At 49.8% G+C, this 23,577-nt stretch overlaps 1 protein-coding gene and 1 pseudogene across 10 annotated transcripts in view; both read right to left on the minus strand.

Annotated features, from left to right (window-relative positions):
• Positions 1–458: 458 nt before the first annotated feature.
• LOC142069291 (uncharacterized) lies at positions 459–11,795 on the minus strand (annotated as a pseudogene).
• An 852-nt stretch (positions 11,796–12,647) lies between these two features.
• Positions 12,648–23,577, minus strand: part of LOC142068365 (uncharacterized) — a 33,089-nt gene continuing 22,159 nt past the window's right edge. The window contains exons 1-5 of one of the 10 annotated variants that reach the window (XM_075119913.1): positions 18,737–18,956; positions 16,647–16,740; positions 16,002–16,181; positions 15,268–15,381; positions 12,648–14,946 (exon numbers count right to left, since the gene is read on the minus strand). In XM_075119913.1, coding sequence (XP_074976014.1) covers positions 13,433–14,946; positions 15,268–15,381; positions 16,002–16,128 — 1,755 coding nt within the window. In that variant the 5' untranslated portion in view covers positions 16,129–16,181; positions 16,647–16,740; positions 18,737–18,956 and the 3' untranslated portion in view covers positions 12,648–13,432. The other 9 variants (XM_075119911.1, XM_075119905.1, XM_075119907.1 and 6 more) reach the window with 9 other exon arrangements.

The raw sequence follows: 23,577 nt of genomic DNA on the forward strand, positions 1-23,577 counted from the left end.
GTTTGGATCACTGGTGTGTGAGCTCAGATTGAATCTTTTCCTACTGTCAAGCTATTCCTAGAGTCTCTCACATCTTTGCGGATTCTCTGATGTTTAATGAGGTGCGATAGCTGAATTAAACTTTTCCCAGAGGCAAGGCATTTATGAAATTCTGAGCAGGCTCCCAGAGGGGTTAGGGGAGCATGCTGAGCTTGATCAATTAGGACAAACTGCAAAGAATGGGGCAGACAATCCCCAAAACGGGTGGATATTCCAATACTTACATTCACCAAGCCAGCAATAAAACACCTTCTATGCATATCTTACTGGTTTCCCAAAAGCCAAAAACACAGTTCCCTTAAAGCACAGGTAGTCAATTCTTTTTTGTCAAGGTCAAAATTTCTTTGTCAAGGTATAGACAAGGTCCACACTCCAGAGAAAATAATAATAAAAAACCCCACAACAGTAATAATAAATACTAAATTTTCAGGGTTCCGTTTAAAAGCATCCAGGTATCTAGATTTGGCTCACAGACTGCCTATTGACTACCCCTGCCTTAACCAACCCAGCCTTGGGCTCCCTCCCAGACAGCCCAGTTAAATATAATGCGGATTAGTGAAAAATCTTGTTCATCATCTAAAAGGTTCTACCAATCCCAAAGGATCGGAGACATTAGCCAAGAAGTTAAGGAATACTTCAGTTCTTACCCATATACATGCTTACAGCCAATTCTGATTAACAAAAGTAAAACGTATTAAAAGAAGAAAAGAATGAGTCTTGATCATTATACATACAGACACGAAGAGAGTCCTTAGGCCAGTTTCATGGCAGAGATGGTGCTTTAGAATTGAAGAGTCCTTTTTAGAATCATTTCATCGGGTTCTAGTCTAATGTCAAAATGTTCAATATCAGGGCAGTCCAGAGGGGACTGGAGATCTCAGTCTTACGACTCAAACTCCTCCCGAATAAAGCTTAAGAAGATCTGAGAGAAAAGGATCACGTCCCAACAGCTTTGACACAGATTTTTGCAGCCTCTCGACAGCACGTAGTCCTGGGGTGAACAATAGGCTTTTGAAGGAACCTTGTATTTCCTAAACATCACCGGCAACTGACTACATGGATTAACATAAGGTGATTATCCATTCAGCAGTTCATAGACTGTTTACCACAAACTTTACAGAGACATGCAGACAATGACATTATTACACCCAAGTTTTATTTAAATGTTAATTTTTCCTTTTGATCTCCACATTAACAGAATACAGCCCTAGAGAGGAACCGTTTGGTTATATTGTTAACCTCTAACAAGATATAGGTAAATAGAGACTACTACAGCTACCATCTTCTTCCAATTCTTTAGGAATACAAATATACATTTCAAAGCTCAAGCCTATAGAACATGGAATGGCCCTAAATACCATTTACACACTTACGAAGCATGGCTCTAAAGGTTGAATCAGCCTGCCAGTTGCTTCACCCTTTCTGGCTATGGATCACAGAAGTTTAGATGCTGTGTGGATTCTGTCATGTTTAATGAGGTGTGATATCTCTGTGAAACTTTTCCAACAGTCCAAGCACTTACGGGGTTTCTCTCCTGTGTGGGTTCTCAGATGTGAAACAAGGACTGATCTGTGTCTGAAACTTTTCCCACAGTCCAAACACTTATGGGGTCTCTCTCCTGCATGGATTGTATGATATGAAACAAGGGCAGATCTCTGTGTGAAACTTTTACCACAGTCCAAGCATTTGTGGGGTTCCTCTCCTGTGTGAATTCTCTGATGTGTTATAAGGTCTGACTTCCAACAGAAACCATTCCCGCAGTTGAGGCACTTATAATGTCTCTCTCCTGTGTGGATTGCCTGATGTTTAACAAGGTCTGACCTCCATATGAAACTTTTCCCACAGTCCAAGCACTTATGGGATCTCTCTCCTGTGTGGCCTCTCTGATGTGTAATTAGTGCTGACTTCCAGTAGAAAGATTTCCTGCACTCGAGGCATCGAGAAGGTTTCTCTCCTGTGTGGCTTCTCCCATGGTTATTCAGGTCTGAGCGATTATTGAAGCTTTCGCCACGGTCCAAGCATTGAAGGGGTTTCTCTCCAGTATGGATTGTCTGATGTGTCACAAGCTGTGATCTCAGAATGAATCCTTTCCCACATTCGAGGCACTGATAGGGTTTCTCTTCATTGGGATTTCTCTGCTGGGCTGTGGGATCCTTGTGTCCTCCCCCACATATAATAGATTCATCCACTTCCCCAGGAACATCCTCATGAGGATTACGATCCGCATTCTCGCTCACTCTCTTAGCACCTGCTGGGAGAGAGACAATCCAGACAGGAGTCATTGTGCAGGGGAGAAAGAGGAATAGCACCGACGGAAAACCCAACACATTAAAGTTGCGAAGAATCAGCAATTGGATTTTGCCTCCACATCCCACCCAAATACTCACAGGGAAGGAAAGTTGGGAAGGAAACTCCTGGAGCAAAGAGGCTGGGCGGAATGGCATGAGCGATATCTGCTGACTACAGCCCTGCGCTGGCCGAGGCGAGGAAGAACTGAGGGTGCTTCCTCACACCACATTCTGGGGAGTCTCAACTCTTTCCTTCATTCCCCAGATGGTTTCTGTGTCAGCCCTCACCTGTGCGGGTGCCTCTCAGGATCTATCTTTCCTCGCAGGCCTGGAGATCTGGGACCTACGGCTCCACCCTTTGTTCCAGCTGGGAGATCAGGTCAGGTTTGGGAATGGGAAATCCTGCACAGGGAGTGAAATCAGACCAAATCAGGGTGCATGGAGGATTGAGAGACTGCGTGGCACAAAGGACATTCCATGTCCTGGTGCTGTGCTGGAGGAATGTGGAATCCAAGAAAAAGGGAACAGGGTTGCTGAGCCCCGTTGGGAGAGGCAGAAATCTGGGGAGGTGAGGGGAATTGTTACACCCTCACTAGGAGTTCCCAGGATCTGCGCAATCTGTGGGCCTTGCTGACACACACCCAGCTCTAGAGTTAAACCCCTGCCTATTTCTAAACCTGCGGAGGCCAGAGCCCTCCCCATGGCTGGCGCTAGTCCCAAGGAGGGAGGTAAATAAGGATTCTGTGTGCGACTGGGAATCAATACAGACAGGACAATGAATGAATTCTACCCCTTTGAAAGTTGGAGGTGTGGGGATAGTTTAGTTTGTCCATTGGGTTTTGACTCCCATGTCCCAGTGGAGAGGGTACGGAGACGCAAGTCTCTCTCATGGCAGCTGTGCATTATGGAACCCATTCGCCTCTGATCTAACTGACCAGGGAAGAAACTGATCACATTCAGACACGGAGGCCCCCCAGTTTCTAATAATCGAGGGGACAGGAGTCACTTACCCAGCGAGGTCACCGTCTCGTAGTTCTCCTGCATGACATCCCTGTAGAGGGCTCTCTGAGCGGGGTCCAGCAGAGCCCCCTGCCCCTGGGTGAAATAAATAGCCACCTCCTCGAAGGTCACCGGCATCTGAAACACCAAGAGTCCCCCACTCAGCACCTGCTGCCCCAGCCACAATCCCACTAGTCACGGGAAAGGAAGAAAAAAAAGAAGCAGCAGCAGCTCTGGGAGGGCCAGAGAAGCAGAATCCCTCTCCCACCCTATAGCAGCCATGTGGCTTCAGGGGGTGAGGAGAAAGTGAGAGCTCCTTGTCCCGCCCCTCCAGCCAGTACAGGGAGCAGGGCAGGGTCTACTCATTTCCCGCACGCCTGCCATCCACAGGCAGAGACGGGAAGCAGAGCTCTGAGCCGGGGACCGGGACAGGAATCCCAACAGCGTCCCTTTGTATTTCACAGCAGCCTCTGGCTAGTGGGTTCAGGCTCCAGCACTGGGAGTCTGGAAAATGTTCCAAGCCCTGTTTCCTGTTTCATAAATGGGGAAAGCTCCCCCCTGCCAATGGGCCTATTCAGAAAATCAGCAGGTTTATCACACTCTGTTTCCTCCCTGCCGCCCCCTCCCGCCCCCAGCACCTCCCTGAAAAATCCCCTACCTGAGCTGGCTCCATCACAGCCATTTCCCTTCCCTGTCTCCTGGAAGATGAGTTGATCTGGAGCGAAATCTGGATGATTCCTCAGCTTGTCGGGTTGAGAGGGGCGATGGGGCGATGGGGGAAGTTTCAGAAAGGGCTGGAGTCCATGTCACACCCCAATTCCGCCAGGCTCTTTCCCTTGAGTCAGATGCTCTTGACTTTGCCACGCTGGGAAGAAACCCAGTTAGTTTATTGCCACCAAGGCCAGGCCCCTCCCAGCAGAACTGAACCCATCAGGACACTTTGAGACTCTCCCAGTAACAGTATCTCTGAGCCAAATGTTAGAAAAAGAGCAGAATCAAAGGAGCCAGTTTTGGGGATTCCCCCTGACACCATCTCCAAAGGCAGCGCCTGTCCCCCAACTCTACAAGCAGCGCAGTGATTCAAGATAGTCAGCAACTGGCTTTTCCTCTCTCAGCTCCTCCCCTTGTTCCCAGGAGTATCAGTCTGCCCAGGATAATGCAGGGAATGGATCTGGGCAGGTCTGGGACTTCTCTTCCCCACTTACTGTTCCTGCTACCCCGTTCAGTCTCTCTACTCTCCCTTTTTATCATCTTTCTTCTCCCTGGGAGAACTGGTGACTGCCCCATTGAGTGGGCATTTGCTCTCATTAGGCAGATCCTGCCACTGCTAACAGGGATTTGAACCTGGCAGTATCCATGGGGGCAGCAGCTCTGGGACTCACAGACACACGGGGAGCCCCTCCCTACAAAGGCCAAATTCAGCAGCAGGTCCCTGAAAGGGGCCCTTTGTGCAGAGTCACTTTCCTGCCATATGTAGTAGGAGAAACTGCTCCCTGTAGGAATTTGCTACTTAGGGTGTACTGAGCGTGTTCACAAGAACCGAGTATGCTCAGTAACATCTGCTGAAGTCACTGCCCTTCACCCAGCCTTTATTAGCCATAAGATTCTGCAGACTGCTTTTTACAGGGCTTAAAAAGGGGGGCAAATCAGGGTGTGTGTGTGTTGGCCAGATCCTGAGCAGGGGGCAAAAATTCATTGGTCGGGGGTGGGGGGTGTTAAACAGCTGGAAGCAGCCTTAGGATAGCGGCTGAAGGGCACAATCTGTGGGGGAAGGAGCTGGGATTAAGCTGAGGGGTGAGGCCCTACCAGAGGGCAAAACCCTGGCACAGGCAGGGTCAGAGGGGGAACAGTTACCCTGGTGGACTGAGACACCAGTTTTTGCAAAATAGGGTGGGGGGGGGAGGAGAGGGGCTTTTTTATTTCTCCTCTCACAGACAGCGCCTCTCAGCATGGGCTTCCCAGGGCTGGGTTCTCAAAGGCACAGGCATCCCAATGACGAGTCACTACAGCTCCTCTCTGTCTGGTGTAACGTACTAAGGTGCTGCAGGAGACTTAATTCAGTGAAATAGGGACTTCCCTACACAGACACCCCCAAGTTCTCCCCCCCCCACCACACACACACACAGTGGTCAATTAGTTACACGCAGTGTTGCCAATTTAGTCATTGGTTGGAAATTTGAATTGAAATTGCAACATTAAGACACACTTTAAAAGCATATACAATGATAAAATACTTGTACCTGAAAGTATAATAGGTTGGAAAAGTACGAAAAAAGACTGGCTTCATTATACTCTTTTTCAAGAAGGACTGAACGGCTTGGAAAACATAGAAGAGGATCCCTGGGGGGACAGATAGCTCAGTGGTTTGAGCATTGAGCTAAACCCAGGGATGTGAGTTCAATCCTTGAGGGGGCTATTTAGGGATCTGGGGCAGAAATTGGGGACTGGTCCTGCTTTGAGCAGGAGGCTGGACTAGATGACCTCCTGAGGTCCCTTCCAACCCTGATATTCTATGATGATTCTATGATCTCATTGGCCCATCCACATTCACCCCCTGCCAGGCTCAGAGCCAGCAGTGTCTTCCGGTGTGGCTGAGATCTGAATCCTGCATGGAAATCAGACCGGGGCTTGGGCAGCCCCCAACACTCAAGAATCAGAGCCCCCAGACCATGAGTCTGTCTTGAGGAAAAAAACCAACCAAATAATATCTTGGGAGTGTCGAGGACTCGAACCCCAGACAGCACGGTTCGTTGTCTGATCGCAGAGAGCAAGGTCCAAACACAAGCTCATTATTGTTGCGTGCACTACTCAATAGAGAGTGGCCCGTCTCCAATGAGAACCAGCTGCCTCTTTAGGTAAAACTAGTAGGTTTTTATAGACAGTTCCCTCGCGTCACAGATTATTCATTAAGCACCCCCCCCCCATGTTAGTTAAAAGTTCTCTTTCTCTATTATGCATGCATACCTATCCCCCTATTGTATATAGCTTTTAGCAAGTCATAATGCCTCACCAAACTTTCTTATCAGTATGGTTGTCAAACAGGAGACAAGGAGTTAAGAACAGACATAGAACAGAAACAGTGTGTCTCCTTATCTAAACAAACTTTTCTCAGAACATCTGGTACAAAAATGCAGGAATGCAGGTCTCCCCTTATCTCACTCCCTGCAACTTAAACAAGTATTCTTTCATTCTACTTATCTCGTTCAGGGACTTTCCCAGCAACCTTTATTGGCCTGACTTTGGTTCGGTTGGCATAACTGCTTCTTGTTTAATTATTCTCACCTAACAGTCCCCCCTTTGTCCCCAGAGTGCTGTAAGGGAACTTTTGAGACACACTGGCCACTGTGAGTAGTGAGTTAGAAATATTCACTGTTTGGTAGGGCACAACTTGGTACCCATCCAACAGCCACATCTTAGCATAACATACAAAACTATTAGGCCACAAACAATTACAACAGCACTGCGAAGCAAGTTATGTAGCCAGCCACCTACGTCTGGAACCCAATTGAACAAATTGCTCCACCACGAGTCAACCCGCTCTCCTCCATGGTCTTTTGCAACTTGTATAAGGTGGTTTGCTCTTTCCCAGGTGGCGTTATAAACATCCAGAACATATACACAGCATTCTTGTCCGATTAATGCACATGTTTCTCCCTGAGAGGCCAGCAAAATATCTAACGCCAAGCGGTTCTGAAGAACCATCTGCTTTAGTTTTTTTTGTTTGGTTGCCAGATCTACCAAGGCATCGGCAGTAGTATTTGCCATCATCTCCAACACTCCCTGAAGTCTCATGACTCCTTCCCCAATACACCTGGTGGCACCTCCACAGGCAAAGACGAATCCCGCACAAGCACCCATCCAATCATTTAGGGCACGCCAAGTAAGGGGGCGAGAGTCCATAACATCTTCCTCAGCCCCTCTTACATATCTGATTTTCCCTGTAGGAAGATGTGCGCGATAAACTACAGGTGGTTCTAACCAAGCCAAATAGCAGGATCCACTCCATGAAGGAGGGAGGGCTAGGTATGCCTTGTTACCACACACCCAGTATACTCCAAAAAGGGTAGGAGTGACTTTGGACCAGGTATTATTAATAAGTTCGTACCATCCGGTCCAAGATGGGAGGAGGGAGAATTTAGCCGCGGAGGCATTTGAGGAACATAAACACATAGTATGAGTTGGCAGGTTATACCCAAGTGTACAATTTATAACGTAATGCTCAATCAATTTGTGACCTTTATACAAAAAGTGTTCTTCCCCATGCAGACTGCACTTGTCATCCGTGAAACTATGCCACGCGGAGGTACAAGAGGTTGCCCCATCCAGGAGAGAGATATTAGGACCTCTCTTACTCCCAAAATGAGTGCCATTAAAGTAGGCTTTGCACTCACTATTACCCAAAGCTATTTTCCCTTCTTTCAAGAGGCACCATTGACCAACTCGTTTCCAAACTATTAGATATCTGCTTTCAGAGATGCCGGTATCAGCACAGGTAATATTTCAATTACCTGAAGAATTTTTTCAGGACGGGGTCCAGGTCATATTCATTGCACTGAAGGGAATAGGAACCATGGGAAGACCTTTTTGGCTATCTGCTGGTATTAATGAGCACATCCAGCATGAAGTGTTTTGTAGGGCTGGCATACGAGATTTCATTTCATGGGCAAGACGTATAAATGTGTTAGAACTGTGTGATTCTATAGTCTCAACTCCCCGTACCACCAGAAAAGAAAGGTAACAAATACTAAACAGATTAAAAACACAAGAACACAGCTTAGAGAACGGGGCCATCTTTCCCTGAGAGGACACCACCAACTCAAGGTTTTTTTAGCTGCAGCTGGAGCTTCAGGTCGCCCAAAGGGGTGGCAGTCCATTTGTCTTGAGCACAGATGTCGTCTGCTTCTGATTCACCCGGTTCACGGTGGGGTGAACGTGCGTGGCTCCCTCAAAGTCCGATGCCGTCTGCTTCTGGGGAACCTTTTTCCAGGTCAGGTTCCCTAGCGGTGCAATACAGGTTAGCTCTGTCAGTGGACAAGGGAGAGGTTACTAGCACTTCACCTTGTCCTTTCCCCTGCTGTCCAAAAGGAGGAAAGAAAAAAACCCAGAAGGAGGGACAGGCTGATCAGTAGTCGAAGTGAAGTCATCTTGAGGTGGAGGGGTCTTTTTGCAGTAAGAAGCATGGGTCCAGGCAGTCAGTCCTTGGCACTTCACAGCAGTGTTGGTAGTTAGCAGGACTTAATAAGGGCCTTTCCAGCACGGGGCCAGAATAGTCTTTCATTGATGGACCTTTATGTAGACTCAGTCACCCGGTTTTAACAAATGGCAGGTTTGCTCAGGATCCTTGGAGTAGGACTTCTTTCACCTGTAACTACAGAGACCTAACACATTTCATTAATGTCTGGCAGTATTTTGCAGATCTCACAGCTGCTTGGGCACATTCAAGCCCCCCTCTTTCTTGGCCGTCAGCCAAATCCTAGCGGTGAGTGGTGTCCTTGGGCAGGCCAGCGTCTTATCTTTGGACCGAGCCTGCCAGCTACAGCGTTGAATTAGCTTGTCTTCCATTCTTTTCCTTCTCCCCTTCTTGGCTTCTATTAACCTGCAAAGAAAACTTTCATTTTCCACTCACACACCTTTGTTCAAAAATGAACACATATACATTGCCCATTATACAGCACTTTCGTCTTACTGTTCAATGTATGCCACATACACCCTTCGAGGAAAATGACTTTATTACGGAGCTTTGGAGCAACAAGCCAGGACAAGCACACCCACTTTTGAGGAGTCCACTTGGTACAACCTCTGGTGTCCAATAGCTTTCCTCCCTCCTCAGCCTGGCTAGAAATTTGAGGCAGCCAGAAGGATCCCATGTATAATATGGGGAGTGGGTTAAACTTTCATGTCCTTGCTTCCAAAGACTGTTGGTGTGTGAATTTTAACAACAATTTTTTTCAATTAAAAGATCTGGCCAATGAAATTTATTTTTCTTTCTTAAGCAAATGTATTAAACTTTAGTATATCACACTTTCCTGATATTATCCAAACACTTTGTATTCCAAGTTGAATAAAAGAAGCATCTGCATTTTGATTTAACCCTTCTGTTTAGTTTTAAACTAAACTGTCCTATGAAAAATTAAACAGAGCAATTCTGGCCACAAGACAAAACACCACAAGACAGGACATAGAACACAGAACAGAATTCCTATTGTGCCTGTAAATTCATGAGATGTTGAATTGCTTTTCAGCTGGCATCAGTTTTCTCTGATTTTCTGAAAGACAAAAAGAACACAGATCTACCCCTTCTGGGCAGTCAGTCATTGCTTAAAATATTTCCTTTTTATACAAATACCCTTGTTAATTGCAGGCAAAACAGAGGAATTACCCATATTTTCTTGTATTTGTTTCATAGGCAGCCCAGGTTTCAGTGGCTTTATCAGTTAGGTAATTTACATTAAAACAAATGCTTTCGGGCTTGCTTTTGGATCCACAGCTTAAAGACTTTTACTTTAAAAAGGGCACAATAAACTTTATCAGACTTTTGATTGCCTTTTACTTTTAACTCCTGTTTTCACAACACACAACTCTAAAAAGGAAAACACCAACCATTGTAGCCCCTTAGAGTCTAATAGGATCTTAATTAAGTAGCACTATATATTTACATTCCTTTATACATTTGGGCGGTTAAGTTCCAATAAAACCCCTTATGTTCTTTTAGCTAATTTGACTAAATTTTTCAGAGCCAAATGATTTCAATCACATAGTCTCTTTGCCTGGATTTATTTACAGACATTTCTTTGAAAAAAAGGCCCATTTTCCCTTCAGAATGGCTGCAAAGAAACCAAAAATTCTTTTTCTTTAGCATAATTCCCTCCAGCAACTACAGAGTTCACTTCTCACTTTCTTTCCTTAAATCACCTGCTTATTTTCCAAAACGACACCCCAATCAATTCAGATTTTACCATTCCAGGTATTATTCCGGGATTTACGTTTCCCATTCCTGTAATTATTTACTCCTCTTTTTTCACTATGCCCTCCAAGTTTCTAACCTGTTTTCCAATCTCTCTATCTGTTGCCTGCCCGCTTGGGCCCGATCCTGTTTTTCTCTCTGAACTGTCCCTTCCATGAGCACCAGCTTTGTTCCACTACTAATTTCACAAGGAGGGTGGGCTTCTTAACTAGCCCCCAGCCCTCCTGGTCTCTTCTCTTAAATATTCTCACTCAAAAGGGCTACCCGAGTCCTCCCCCGTGAGGCTTGTCACCTGGACAGAATGCACGGCCAATTGACGGTTTAACTATATAATTTCCTCTTATGGCAGACACACTGTTGTTACGGCATATGCTGAGCACAAAAGGTTAAATTTTGACAAGTCTCTGAAGGACTGGTACTTGCTTAGCCAGTGATTCCTTTTCTGCCTGGAAGTCCTTTCTTAAGGCTTGCAACTGGTCCTGGGCATAGGTCAGAAAGCCGAGGGAAAGCCGGAGGAGGGGCAGAAGCAGGCATAGCACAGAGCGGGGCTGGAAACCCCTGAGATGAATAAGAAAAGGAGGAGGAAAGAGGACGTCCTTCTTTTGGCTTATAATTATACCATACAAACAAATAATCCATTTGTCCCGGTCTAAGATCGACCAAAATATCTCTTAAGGAATCCATCCTGTCTGCGGAAGGAGTTCCATAGGCTGGCCAATCTTTAGTCAGGGACAAATGAGTGGTGAAAGCTGGCCATTGAACCTGACATAAATTATTCATTTTTGATTTAGTTAAACCAGTAGTTCCAGAGATTCCCTTCCAATCTCTGAGTATCAGAGACAACGGGACGTCCCCTTGGCATTTACTGCCAAATTGTCCCATCCTAGGAGGAAAGGGGACTCAAACCCACAATCCCCAACTCTTATTATCAAGCGATCGCTTACCTCTCCAGGGACTCGAACCCTGAAGACCTCCTCCAGGGACTCAAACCCCGAAGACCTGAATCTGGAGCCTAGTCAACCGGTAGGTGGACGTTGCTGGATTTCTATGGGCTCCTGCTGGTTCACAGAACACGCCTTATCGCCGACGCAGGGATCAGATCACTGGCAAGGCTCCTCGAAACCGGAAGATGTGTGCTGCGTTGCTTTAGAGTCTGACCCCACGCCGGAGAGTCAGACGGGTCCCGGCGGAGTCGCCAAATTGTTGTGGACTCGAACCCAAGACGGCACGGTTCGTTGTCTGACCGGAGAGAGACAGGCAACACCAGCAAGGTCCGAACTCGAAGCTCTTTATTGAAGAGTGTACACAAAAACAGAGAGCAGCCCGTCTCCAAAGAGAACCAGCCAGCCTCGAAGTAAAACTTCTTTTTCTTTAGCATTTTTACCAATTTCAACTAACATGGGGAGGGGTGGGCTGCTTTATGAATAAATCTGTGACGCGACGGGACTGTCTATAAAAACCTATGAGTTTTACTTCGAGGCTGGCTGGTTCTCTTTGGAGACGGGCTGCTCTCTATTGTTGTGCGCACTCTTCAATAAAGAGCTTTGAGTTCAGACCTTGCTGGTGTTGCCTGTCTCTCTCCGGTCAGACAACAAACCCTGCCGACTGGGGTTCAAGTCCTCGACAGCAGGAAACAGCTGATCACCTCCCCCATTTAATCCCTGAGCCCAGCGCCCTGGGGGATTCGGGGAGGGGAGGAGTTACCAGCCCCAGGGACACTGCCCCTGCAGGGAACAGCTCCAGATAAGTGGGGGAGCCCAGTCCAGGGGCTGGTGGAAGATGGGGGTTGGGATCAGGTGTCTAGAGTGAAGGTGGGGCCTGGCACAAGTGTCCTTCTCCTCATCGCCATGGCAGGGGGATCCCGGCTGGGAAGGGAAGGGAGAGGGGGGAACTTCAGCCAGGCAGAGGGAGGGGCTGGAGGAGTTTCTCTCTCTCCCTTCCCCAACCTGTGGCCCATCACTTCAGCAGCCAGGGCTGCAGAGTCTGATCGGGGCTTTTCCTCCTCTGCCTGGGGTTTGCTTAGACAGCTGGATCCTTGGGAGCCAATTAAGGCAAACTGTAAAGAATGGGGCCGACAATCCTCAAAATTGGTGGATATTCCAATACTTCAATTCACCAAGCCAGCAACAAAACAGCTTCTACAACGCTTTACCAGCTACACAGAGGCCAAAGCACGGCTCCCTTAAAGCAACCCCGCCTTGGGTTCCCTCCCAGACAGCCCAGTGAAATATGATAGGGATTACGGAAAATCTGGTTCATCAGATAAAAAGTTCTATAAATCCCAAAGGATCAGACACATCACCCACCAAGTTAATGAATACTTCAGTTCTTACGCAAATACACGCTTGCAGCCAATCCTCATTAACTAAACTAAGATTTATTAAAAGAAGAAAAGAGAGAATGTATTGGTTAAAAGCTCATTATACATACAGACATGCCTAGAGTCCTTAGGGCCGTTTCATAGTAGAGATGGTGTTTTAGAATTGCAAAGAATCCTTCTCAGAATCATTTAATCACATTCTAGTCCAATGTCCAAATGTTCACTATCAGGGCAGTGAGGATGGGACGGAAGATCTCAGTCTTACGAATCAAACGCCCCCCACCCCCCTGAATAAAGCTAACAAAGATCTGAGAGAAAAGGATCAGGTCCCAAAAGCTTTTCAAGAGATTTTTGCAGCCTCCGGTCAGCACGCAGCCCTTGGGTGAACAATAGGCTGTTGAAGTAACTGTCTAGTTCCTAAACATCAACGGTAATTAATTATAGGCATTAACGTAAGACATTTATCCATAAAGCAGTTCATAGAGAGTTTACCAGAAATAAAAAAAGAGGCAATGACATTACGACACACAAATTTCATCTAAATGTTAATATTTCCCTTTGATCTCTAAATTAACAGAATAGAGCCCTAGACAGGAACCGTTTGATTATACTGTTAATCTCTAACAAGATATAGGTAAATATAGACTACTACAGTTACCATCTTCTTCCAATTCTTTAACAATACAAGTTTACATTTCAGAGTTCTAGTCTATCTAACGTGGAATAGCCATCAATACCATTTACACACTTTTCGAATGTGTCTCTAAAGGTTGAATCTGGGTCAATTAGCCTGAAAGTTTCTTAACCCTTTCTGGCCATCTGTCACAGAAGTTTAGATCCTGTGTGGATTCTCTCATGTTTAGTGAGGTGTGATATCTGTGTGAAACTTTTCCCACAGTCCAAGCACTTATGGGGTCTCTCTCCTGTGTGGATTGCCTGATGACTAACAAGGGCTGATCGCCGTATGAAACTTTTCCCACAGTCCAAGCACTTATGGGGTCTCTCTCCTGTGTGGATTGCCTGATGTTTAACAAGATCTGACCTCTGTATGAAACTTTTCCCACAGTCCAAGCACTTATGGGGTCTCTCTCCTGTGTGGAATGACTGATGTTTAACAAGGTCAAACCTCCGAATAAAACTTTTTCCACAGTCCAAGCACTTATGGGGTCTGTCTCCAGTGTGGGTTGCCTGATGATTAACAAGGGCTGATCTCCGTATGAAACTTTTCCCACAGTCCAAGCACTTATGGGGTCTCTCTCCTGTGTGGATTGCCTGATGATTAACAAGGTCTGACCTCCATATGAAACTTTTCACACAGTCCAAGCACTTATGGGGTCTCTCTCCTGTGTGGATTGCCTCATGTTTAACAAGGTCAGACCTCCGTATGAAACTTTTCCCACAGTCCAGGCACTTATGGGGTCTCTCTCCTGTGTGGATTGTCTGATGTTTAACAAGGTCTGACCTCTGAATGAAACTTTTCCCACAGTCCAAGCACAGATGGGGTCTCGCTCCTGTGTGGATTCTCTGATGTTTAACAAGGTCTGACCTCCATATGAAACTTTTTCCACAGTCTAAGCACTTATGGGGGTTGTCTCCTGTGTGGATTCCCTGATGTTGAAGAAGGGATGAGCTTCGTGTGAAACTTTTCCCACAGTCCAAGCACATATGGGGTCTCTCTCCTGTGTGGATTGCCTGATGTTTAACAAGGTCTGACCTCCGTATGAAACTTTTCCCACAGTCTAAGCACTTATGGGGTCTCTCTCCTGTGTGGATTGCCTGATGTCTGACAAGGTCTGACCTCCGAATGAAAGTTTTTGCACATTCTAAGCACTTATGGGGTCTCCCTCCTGTGTTGCTTATCTGATGCGTAATCAGTGCTGTCTTATGATTCAAACAGTTCCCACACTCAAGGCATTGATAGGGTTTCTCTCCCTTGTGGCTTCTTCCATGGTTATTAAAGCTTTCCCCATGGTCCAAGAATTGAAGTGGTTTCTCTACAGTATGGATTGTCTGAAGTGTAAGAAGGTGTGGTCTCAGAATGAATCCTTTCCCACATTTGAGGCAGTGGTAGGGTTTCTCCTCCTTGGGGTTTGTCTGCTGGGCTGTGGGATCCTTATCTCCTCCCCTACATTTAATAGATTCCTCCTCTTGCTCCCTTGGTTGGTTTCCCAGCAGCCTCTCTGACCTGTGCCAATTTCCCCAGGCTTCCCTCTGCTCCAAGCACTGGGATGAATTTCCTTCAGCTCTTCCCATAAAGGTCCCTTGTGGTTCCACTTCCCCAAGAACATCCTTATGATGATTGCCCTCCTCCTCCTCACTCCCTCGCTCCTCACCTGCTGGGAGAGAGACAATCCAGACAGGAGTCACTGTGCAGGGGAGAAAGAGGAATAGCACAGAGGGAAAACCCAACACGCTAACGCTGTGAAGACTAAGCAATTGGATTCTGCCTCCACTTCCCACCCAAACATTCACAGGGAAGGAAAGATGGGAAGGAAACTCCTGGAGCTAACAGGCTGGGTGGAATGGTGTGAATGATATCTTCTGACTACAGCCCTGCCCTGGGTGAGATGAGGAAGAACTGAGGGCTCTTACACTATATTTTTGGGATTCTCAACTTTTTCCTTCATTTGCCAGATGGTTTCTGTGTCAGTCCTCACCTGTGCGGGTGCCTCTCGTGATCTCTCTTTCCTCGCAGGCCTGGAGATCGGGCACCCACGGCTCTTCCCCTCGTTCCAGCTGGGCAATCAGGTCGGGTTTGGGAATGGGAAATCCTGCCCAGGGGGTGAAATCAGACCAGATCAGGGTGCATGGAGGATTGGGAGAGTGTCTGTCACACAGGACATTCCGTGAGTGGAACCTGTGGCCATGCTCTGCTGGGGGAACATGGACTCCATCAGGACAGGAATATGGTCCCTGAGCCCCCTTGGAAGAGGCAGACGTCTGGGGAGGTGAGGGGAATTGTTATGCCCTCACAAGGAGTTCCCAGGATCTGTGCACTCTGGGGCCTTGCTGATGCACACACAGCTCTGCAGTTAGACCCCTGCCTATTTCTAAACCTGCCGAGCCCAGAGTCTTCCCCAGGGCTGGAGCTATTCTCAAGAAGGGAAGTGAAGAGGGATTTTGTGTGTGAAGAAGAAACAATACAGAGAGGACGATGAACAACTTCTGCCCCATTGAAAGCTGGACGGGTGGGGAGGGTTTAGCATGTCCATTAGATTTTGACACCCTTGTCCCGTTGGAGAGGGTATGGAGGTGCAAGTCTCTCTCACACGGCAGCTGTGCATTATGGAACCCATTCCCCTTCAATCTAACTGACCAGGGAAGAACCTGACCAGAGTCAGAAAAGCAGACCTCACAGCTTCTAATAACTGAGGGGACGGGAATCCCTTACCCAGCGAGGTCACCGTCTCGTAGTTCTCCTGCATGACGTCCCTGTAGAGGGCTCTCTGAGCGGGGTCCAGCAGAGCCCCCTGCCCCTGGGTGAAATACACAGCCACCTCCTCGAAGGTCATCAGCATCTGAAACAACAGGAGTCCCCCTCTCAGCACCTGCTGCCCCTGCCACAGTCCAGCTAGTCACATGGGAAAGGAAGAAAGAAAAAGAAAAACATCTTGGAAGCTCTGGGAGGACCAGAGTAGCAGAATCTCACCCACACCTTGCTCAAAGCAGCCAGGAGGCTTTAGGGGGTGGGGAGAAGGTGAGAGCTCCTTGTCCTCCCCAGCAGACAGAGGAGGGCAGAGTCTTCTAATTTACCATATGCCTGCCAGCCAAAGGCTGATATAGGTAGCAGAGCTCTGAGCAGGGGACAGGAATCCCGACAGCTTCCCTTTGTATTTCACAGCAGCCTCTGGCTAGTGGGTCCAGGCTCTGGCACTGGAAATGTTCCCAGCCCTGCCCAGGGGGTTTGTTTCCTGTTTGAGAAATGGGGGAATGTTCCCCGCCAATGGGCTTGTTCAGAAAATCAGCTGGTTTCTCACACCCTGTCTCCTCCCTGCCTCTCCCTCCCGCTGCCAGCAGCTCCCTGAAAATTCCCTACCTGAGCTGGCTCCATCACAGACATTTCCCTTTCCTGTCTCCCAGATGACGGGATGGGGACGATCCGGAGCGAAATGTGGATGTGATTCCTCAGCCTGTCAGGGCAAGAGGGGTGATGGGGGAGGTTTCAGAAGGGGCTTGAGTCCATTTCTCACCCTGATTCCCCCCAGGCTCTTTCCCTGGAGCGAGGCACTCTGGACTCTGCCACGCTGGGAAGAAACCCAGCTAGTTTATTACCACCCAGGCCAGGCCCCTCCCTGCAGAACTAAACCCATCGGGGTACTTTTAAACTCTCCCCGTAACAGCATCTCTGAGCCAAACTCTGGAAAAAGAGCAGACTCAAAGGAGCTACTTTGGTGGATTTCTCCTGACATTTTCATGTCACCCCCTGACATTGTCGTGTCACCCCCTCTAACTCCCACTCTTCCCCCAAGTCATGTGGTGTTCAGCGGAGTCAGGAACTGGTTTTCCTCCTTCAGCTCCTCGCCTTGTTCCCAGGAGAGTCAGTCTTCCCAGGGGGATGCAGAGAATGGATCTGGGCAGGGCTGGGAACCTCCCTCCCCACTTCTTGCTCCTGCTGCCCCTTCCAGTCTCTCCTTTCTCCCTTTTTATCATCTTCCCTCGCCCTGGGAGAACAAATGACTCCCCCATTGACATGTGCCTTTGCTCTCATTAGGCAGATCAGCCACTGCCATGGCTAACAGGGGTTTGAACCTGGCTGTGCCCATGAGGGCAGCAGCTCTGGGACTTGCAGACACACAGGGAGCCCCCTCCCCACATAGGCCAAACTCACCAGCAGGTCCTGGAAAGTGGCCCTTTGTGCAGAGTCACTTTCCTGCCCGGCCTCAGCTCTGTCCCCGGGGTCTCCCCATCACCTGCAGGCTGCAGCTCAGGGGCTGGTGTCCTCAGAGCCCGGGACTGCCCCAGGGGCTGGTTCCAGCCACCGGAGAAATTCCCCACCTGGGCTGGGCACAGAGGGGCTTTAACAAAGGTCTCTCCTCTGCTGGGTAACAAGCAGCGTCTCAGTCTGGGCTCCCAGGTCTAAATGCAGGAGGCAGCAGCTTCTGACCCAGGGAGCTCCACTCCAGAGCTGTATCCTGAGCAGAGACCCACAGGCCAGCCTCCTCCTCTCCCTCAGCCAGACCCGGAGCCCTCTGGTGGCAGCAGCTCATGCCTGAGCCTCCCTGTCCTGCCCCTGCAGCCCCCAGGGACAGGCAGGCGGAGGCGGATCCCGCTGGCCCATCCGCGCTCAGAGCCAGCAGTGACTCCGGTCTGACTCCGGTGTGGTTGAGATCTGGATCCTGCCTGGAAATCAGACCAGGGCCCTGGGCAGCCCCGAACGCTCAGGAGACACGGACCCCACCAGCACGGGTGTGTCTTTAACAAACTGGGGGGAGGCTGGATATTTGCCCTGTAGTTTCTGAGCCGTGAGAGGATAGTCTCCTGCCCCCGCCCAGCACAATGTTAGTTTGACCAGTTTAGAGGAAAAAATGTCCGTCTGGCTGCTGGGAGGGGCAGCCCCCCACCCTGTCCTACCCCATGGGGCGGGGGAGCTGCCTTGTATTTCTCCCCACCCCTCTGCCTGCTCCCTGCCCCCGGGCGCTCCCCTCCCCAGGCCTGTCTCCTGTTGCTCTCACCGTCCCCTCCCCACCTCCCCCCTTTCCCTCGCAGTGCCCCCCAGTCACATTTTCCTTCTCTTCCAGCCTCGTTCCCCTCAGCCCCATAATCCCCCCCCGATTCCCCTGCATCGCCCCATCCTCCCTGCCCCCCAGCCTATCCCCTGCGTCCCCATCCAGGACCTTCCGTCGCCTAACGCATCCCTGTTCCCCCCTCAATCCCCTTCTGCCCACACCCGCCCCCCTTCCGTCCCCTCCCGGCTCCCCCGCCTCTGCCCCACACATGTCGCTGTCCCAGCCCCCAGCACGGTGCGGGCTGGCTCCCCCCGCCCCGCACACACCGGGAGCTGGCGGCAGCTTTCCCGGAACCAGGGCAGGGAATCGCAGCCAGCTCCGCGGGGAGCAGCCTGGGGACAAAACCGCCCCCTGCAGCCCGGGTGGCACCGCTCCCGGGGCGGGGGCGGGTCTCTCTTACCTTCCCTCCGAGCGGGGCCCCCCGGGGCAGGGGCCGGGCTGGGGGCTCTGCCCTGGGAGAGGCTCCCGGGGAGCAGCGGGCAGGGCCCGGCTGGAGGTTCCCCTCTCCCGGCTGCAGCCCGGGCTCCGGGCTCCCAGCACCAGCCGCCGGGGCTCGGGGATCTCGCCGGGAGCCAGAGTCCCCGCAGCGGCTGCGAGTCACTTCCTGGGCCGGGCTGAGCCCCGCGATCGCTCCCCCCAGAGCCGCCCCCCAGCCGCTCCTGGGTCCTAGCGATCTACCCACCACGCTGCAGCCCCCTGCCCCAGACCCTGCCTCCCGGGGCCCCTACCTCGCCTGCGCTTGGCCAGCTTCTCTCAGCATTAAGGGGACATCCTGCATAGAGGCTTCTGTTGCCAGGGCTCAGTCTCACTTGCAGCCTCCCTGCAGGGGAAACCCGGGCACAGGCCACCAGCTGATCAGCCCCTGTGAGACTTGGAAAACTTCTCGCTTTGGGCAGGTTAAGGCTTTGCTTTGAGCTGCCTCTCCGGTCACAGGCCACCAGCACTGGTGCAAAAGGTGGCGTTGACTGGACGGGCTGAGCCAGAAAGAAAAAGGAGAGAGAGGAGAAGTAAGGTGGGGAAGGGAAATGATGCGGGAGGGGAAGGGTGACAGCAGACCCCCAAGTCTCATATCCCAGGGGGAAGTTCAGGATTTAGCCAAAGTCAGTGGAGTTGAGGATGTCCACTGTTTCCCCCTCTCTGGTTAGCCTTGCTCAGGTCGTCTTTCAGCATCAGGATGATGAGAGCCCAATGGTGCCATGCTGAGTCCCAGGGGACAGCGGGTGTCAGGCATACCCCAGGGTACAATTGGGACTGTTGAACTGCTGATTTCTCCACCCCAGGGCATCTTTCACACTGCTTCCCTGTGTGAACAAGAACCCCCTCCAGGCTCTTCTCCCACACAGCCACAAGCCTTCAAAGTCACTCCCAGCTACACAGGACTGAGTGCAGCCGCTCGCAGCCGCTCATGAAGTAAACTACAGAGTAACATCAGCCAGTTCCCTAGTCCCGGCCTTGCACCACAGAAACATGAGTCTCGTAGTGTCCAGCCCTTTCACTGTGCTGTACAAGCTCATTAGTTAGTTTGTCATCGCCACAAAGGATGCTGATCAGACAACAGCCTTGTTCTCTGAAGTGAAATTCCCCAAACACTTCGATGAAAACACACTGGTTTAGATAAAACAAGTTTATCAACCCCAGAAAGGTAGATTTTAAGTGGTTACAAGTGACAAAGGCATAAAAGGTTGGAATTGATTACCGCAAAAATAAAAGGTAAACACGCATCTTAAATCCCAGACTTTACCACGCTCAGTAAGATTTGTACCAAACAGCTTTTCTCAACCCGCCCGATGTTGCAGACAGTTTACAGTTCTTAGCATCCAGGCCGACTTCCTTCCAGCCTTGGTCCACCCTCCCCAGTTCAATGCTCCTGTTTTTGTCTTTCAAGCCATCTTGTTGCCTTCTGTAAAGATGGGAGAGGAGAGGTGAAAATGGAGGCAATTCTCCCTTGTGCTTTTATACCACTCTTCTCTTTGAGGTTCACCCCCAGATGTAGGGGGCAGGCGACAATCAGTCTGTGGCACATGTGAGCTTCCAACCATCCTTCAGGTGAATTGTAAATTTCTTGTTCACGACTCCCCCTACTCCACTGGTGAATGGCTGGCTAAGCAATTAATGCCCACCTAGCACCTGGCTTTCAGGAGCGAATCTGTGGGCGTTTTCAAGATTTACAGCAGGGATCTGAAACTCAATTTACCTTAGGGCCAGGGCCAGTCCTCAACTCCTCCCAGCGGGCCAATAATGTCACTGAAGATGGTGTTCAGAAAAGACGTTTGTATTGTGGCTTTGATTTCAAATTTCTTAGAAATAATAAAACTGTCGTACAACTTTATACAGTTCTTCACATGCCGGAGTTTGTAGTGTTTTCAAGACACCTGGCAACGCTTCAGTTCTGTCAGTTTGTGGCTGCTTGGCCTCGGTGACCGGGCCGTTGAAGCTGTCAGGACTGCAGCGAGGTGGGCATCAGAGAGTTGTGTCTGATATTTGGACTTGTTTATATTCATTGTGGGAAAAAGTGATGCTGCCTCCATGGCTGACTCTGCCCGGCGACGAGTGATGGTGTCGCTGTCCCTCTCCCGCAGCCAATGGGATCTGCAGGGGGCGGTGCCTACAGCAGACATTGCCAGCCGCGTGTCTGCCGGCATCTCTCCTCCGTGGGCCGCAGTGGGGAGGTTCTTGGGCCGCAGATGGCCCACGGGCCGGGACTTTGAGACCCCTGGTTTACAGCATGTTTCAGTAACAAACATATAACAAAACCTCATAACTCCATACATAATATTGACACACACATTTTAACAGGACAATAATATTCAACAGACAATGACTTTTCAGAGGATCATAGAATATCAGGGTTGGAAGGGACCTCAGGAGGTCATCTAGTCCAACCCCCTGCTCAAAGCAGGACCAGTCCCCAATTTTTGCCCCAGGTCCCTAAATGGCCCCCTCAGGGATTGAACTCACAACTCTGGGTTTAGCAGGCCAGTGCTCAAACCACTGAGCTATCCCTCCTCACAAGACATACTTTGTGCAAGATTTATCATCATTTTGTAAAAGTGGGGACCATAAGAGCGTAGACCAGTGGGTCTCCAATTTATTTCCTCGGGCCCCCTTCTTTGTGTCCGTGGACATTACGCCCCCACCCTCCCAAGTACGTATACTGACACCCAGCTCTGAAGGCAGAGCGGAGAGCAGCGGCTGCTGGCTGGGCGCCCAGCTCTGAAGGCAGCATCAGCGCCAGAAGCAGCACAGAAGGAAGGGTGACCGAGTGAAAAGTGATATTCCTTAATATCGCTGTTCACAGCAGACTTATCACCCCCTTGCCACCCTGACTTCTCTGCTGCTGCTCCACCTGGAGCTGACAGCCCGAGCCCCTCTTCCTCCAGGTGAGGGATAGGGCAGGGAGGAGAGCCCGAGCCTGAGTGGCACAGCTCCAGCTGTCCCTTTTATCCCCGCCTTCCAGATGTGCATAGCCCTCCGTCGTCAGCCGCAGCCACCCGGGGCGGACAGCCGGTGCTCTTAAAAACCCCCACCAGAGACACAGGTCGTGCCTCCCATGGGAGGCCCACCCCATAGTTTGAGAACCACTGGTGTAGATAGTCACAGTGGGGATTCGCAGCCAAGATGGTAACGCTTGCTCCTTTACGTCCCCGGGATCTCCAGAGAAAATGTCCAAGCAGGAGAGTGAAGCAGATCCTATTAACATTAAGCTTTCAAAACACACGTGTGTGGTTTCAGCTATAACATTTCCTCCCATTTCCACAGTCTTTCAGCCCCTAGCCCCAGTGATTGCAATGGGACTGAGCTAGAAGTAGGCAGGTGGTGAGGTTGTGAGAACAGGGGCACTGGACTGAAGCCCAGCTCAGCGATCAGAATTATCATCGCACAATGTGTGACTGTATCTCCTGCAAACAGACCTAGAGGCCAGTATCTGATTCTCCCCTCACAACAACTTCACACTGGTGTAGACAGGTCACGTGGCCTAGTGGAATTACTCCTGCCTAGCACCTGGGTGAGGGAGAAGGGGATGAGCCCATGAGCTGTCAAAGTGTTCCTGATTTGTACTGGGGTCAGGGAGAGGGGCACAAGACTTAAGAGAGTTTTATCTCTAAGGGGAGTTTGAGGAGCCTGTGACAGGGCAGGGATGAGGTTGGCTGGGTGACCTCCCTGTGCATTTCCATTCCAGACCACGTCTGCATTGCTTTAACCTTTCACCTTACCTCTGCAGTTGGCAGCCATTTCATGCAAAACAATGGAGACCGGGAGTGGGAGAAACTAAATTCTACTTTATTATTTAAACGGACAAGCAAAAGACAGACTCCTTTCCCCACCCCCAGCCCAGCCCAGCCCAGTTCAGTCCCAGCCCAGCCCACTGCTCCACCCAACTCCCCCATGCACGAGCAACATCTACACATGGGGAGAAAAGTGCCGAGAAGCCATGAAGAATGATGAGAACCCATCACAAAAGCAAACACCCCGAAAGCAGGGAATCCAAAGAGCTCAAGTTAGAGGGATGCAGTGTGAGGTGAGTGGGGCAGAGACAGTTGCTATCGTCCCCGCACAGGGCACAGTGGTAGATGGGGAGGGGTGAGCAGCTGGTCTCTATGGCTCCTCATCTCCCTCTGGCTTCCACGATGTGAGTCTGCCTGGCTTCAAAGCTGCCCAGGTCCCCTGACATCCCTGGCCTTCTCGTCTCGGCCCAGCCTTGTCTTCTCAGCAATCAGGAGATGCTGCCCCCTCCACACAACATTCCTCTTGGGCAGGACTCACAACATTATACAATTCAGGTAGGGCTTGACCCAACACTCGCAGGATAATTCCTGTGTCTCTCTGGCTTTGATGCAGCAAGTTCACAGTTCTCAGCCTCAGCTGCCTGGCTCTGAGGAACAAACCCAACAGTTTCCCAGCTCTGTTCATCTCCATCTGCCACCCTCTACCCCTCCTGACTGTGTCTCACATCACTGCAGGGACCAGGCAGTAACTTGCTTCCCCATTTCAGTGTCTGCCTCTGGGAGTGTGAATCTAGCTCGCACCCTCAGCCTTTGTTCACTGTCATTGTTCAAAGAAAAAAAATCACACGATAAGGGTAGAAAAAGTTCAAAATTAAATTGAAAAGGACTGTTCTGGCAAATGAAAATTTGCCCTTTGAAGCCTTCAGCAAATCTGAGCTACTAATCTAATATCCAAGTACAGTAACTCCTTGCTTAATGTTGTAGTTATGTTCCTGAAAAATGCAACTTTAAGCGA

Source organism: Caretta caretta, chromosome 14, assembly GCF_965140235.1.
Source record: "Caretta caretta isolate rCarCar2 chromosome 14, rCarCar1.hap1, whole genome shotgun sequence".
NCBI classification, from domain to species: domain Eukaryota; kingdom Metazoa; phylum Chordata; order Testudines; family Cheloniidae; genus Caretta; species Caretta caretta.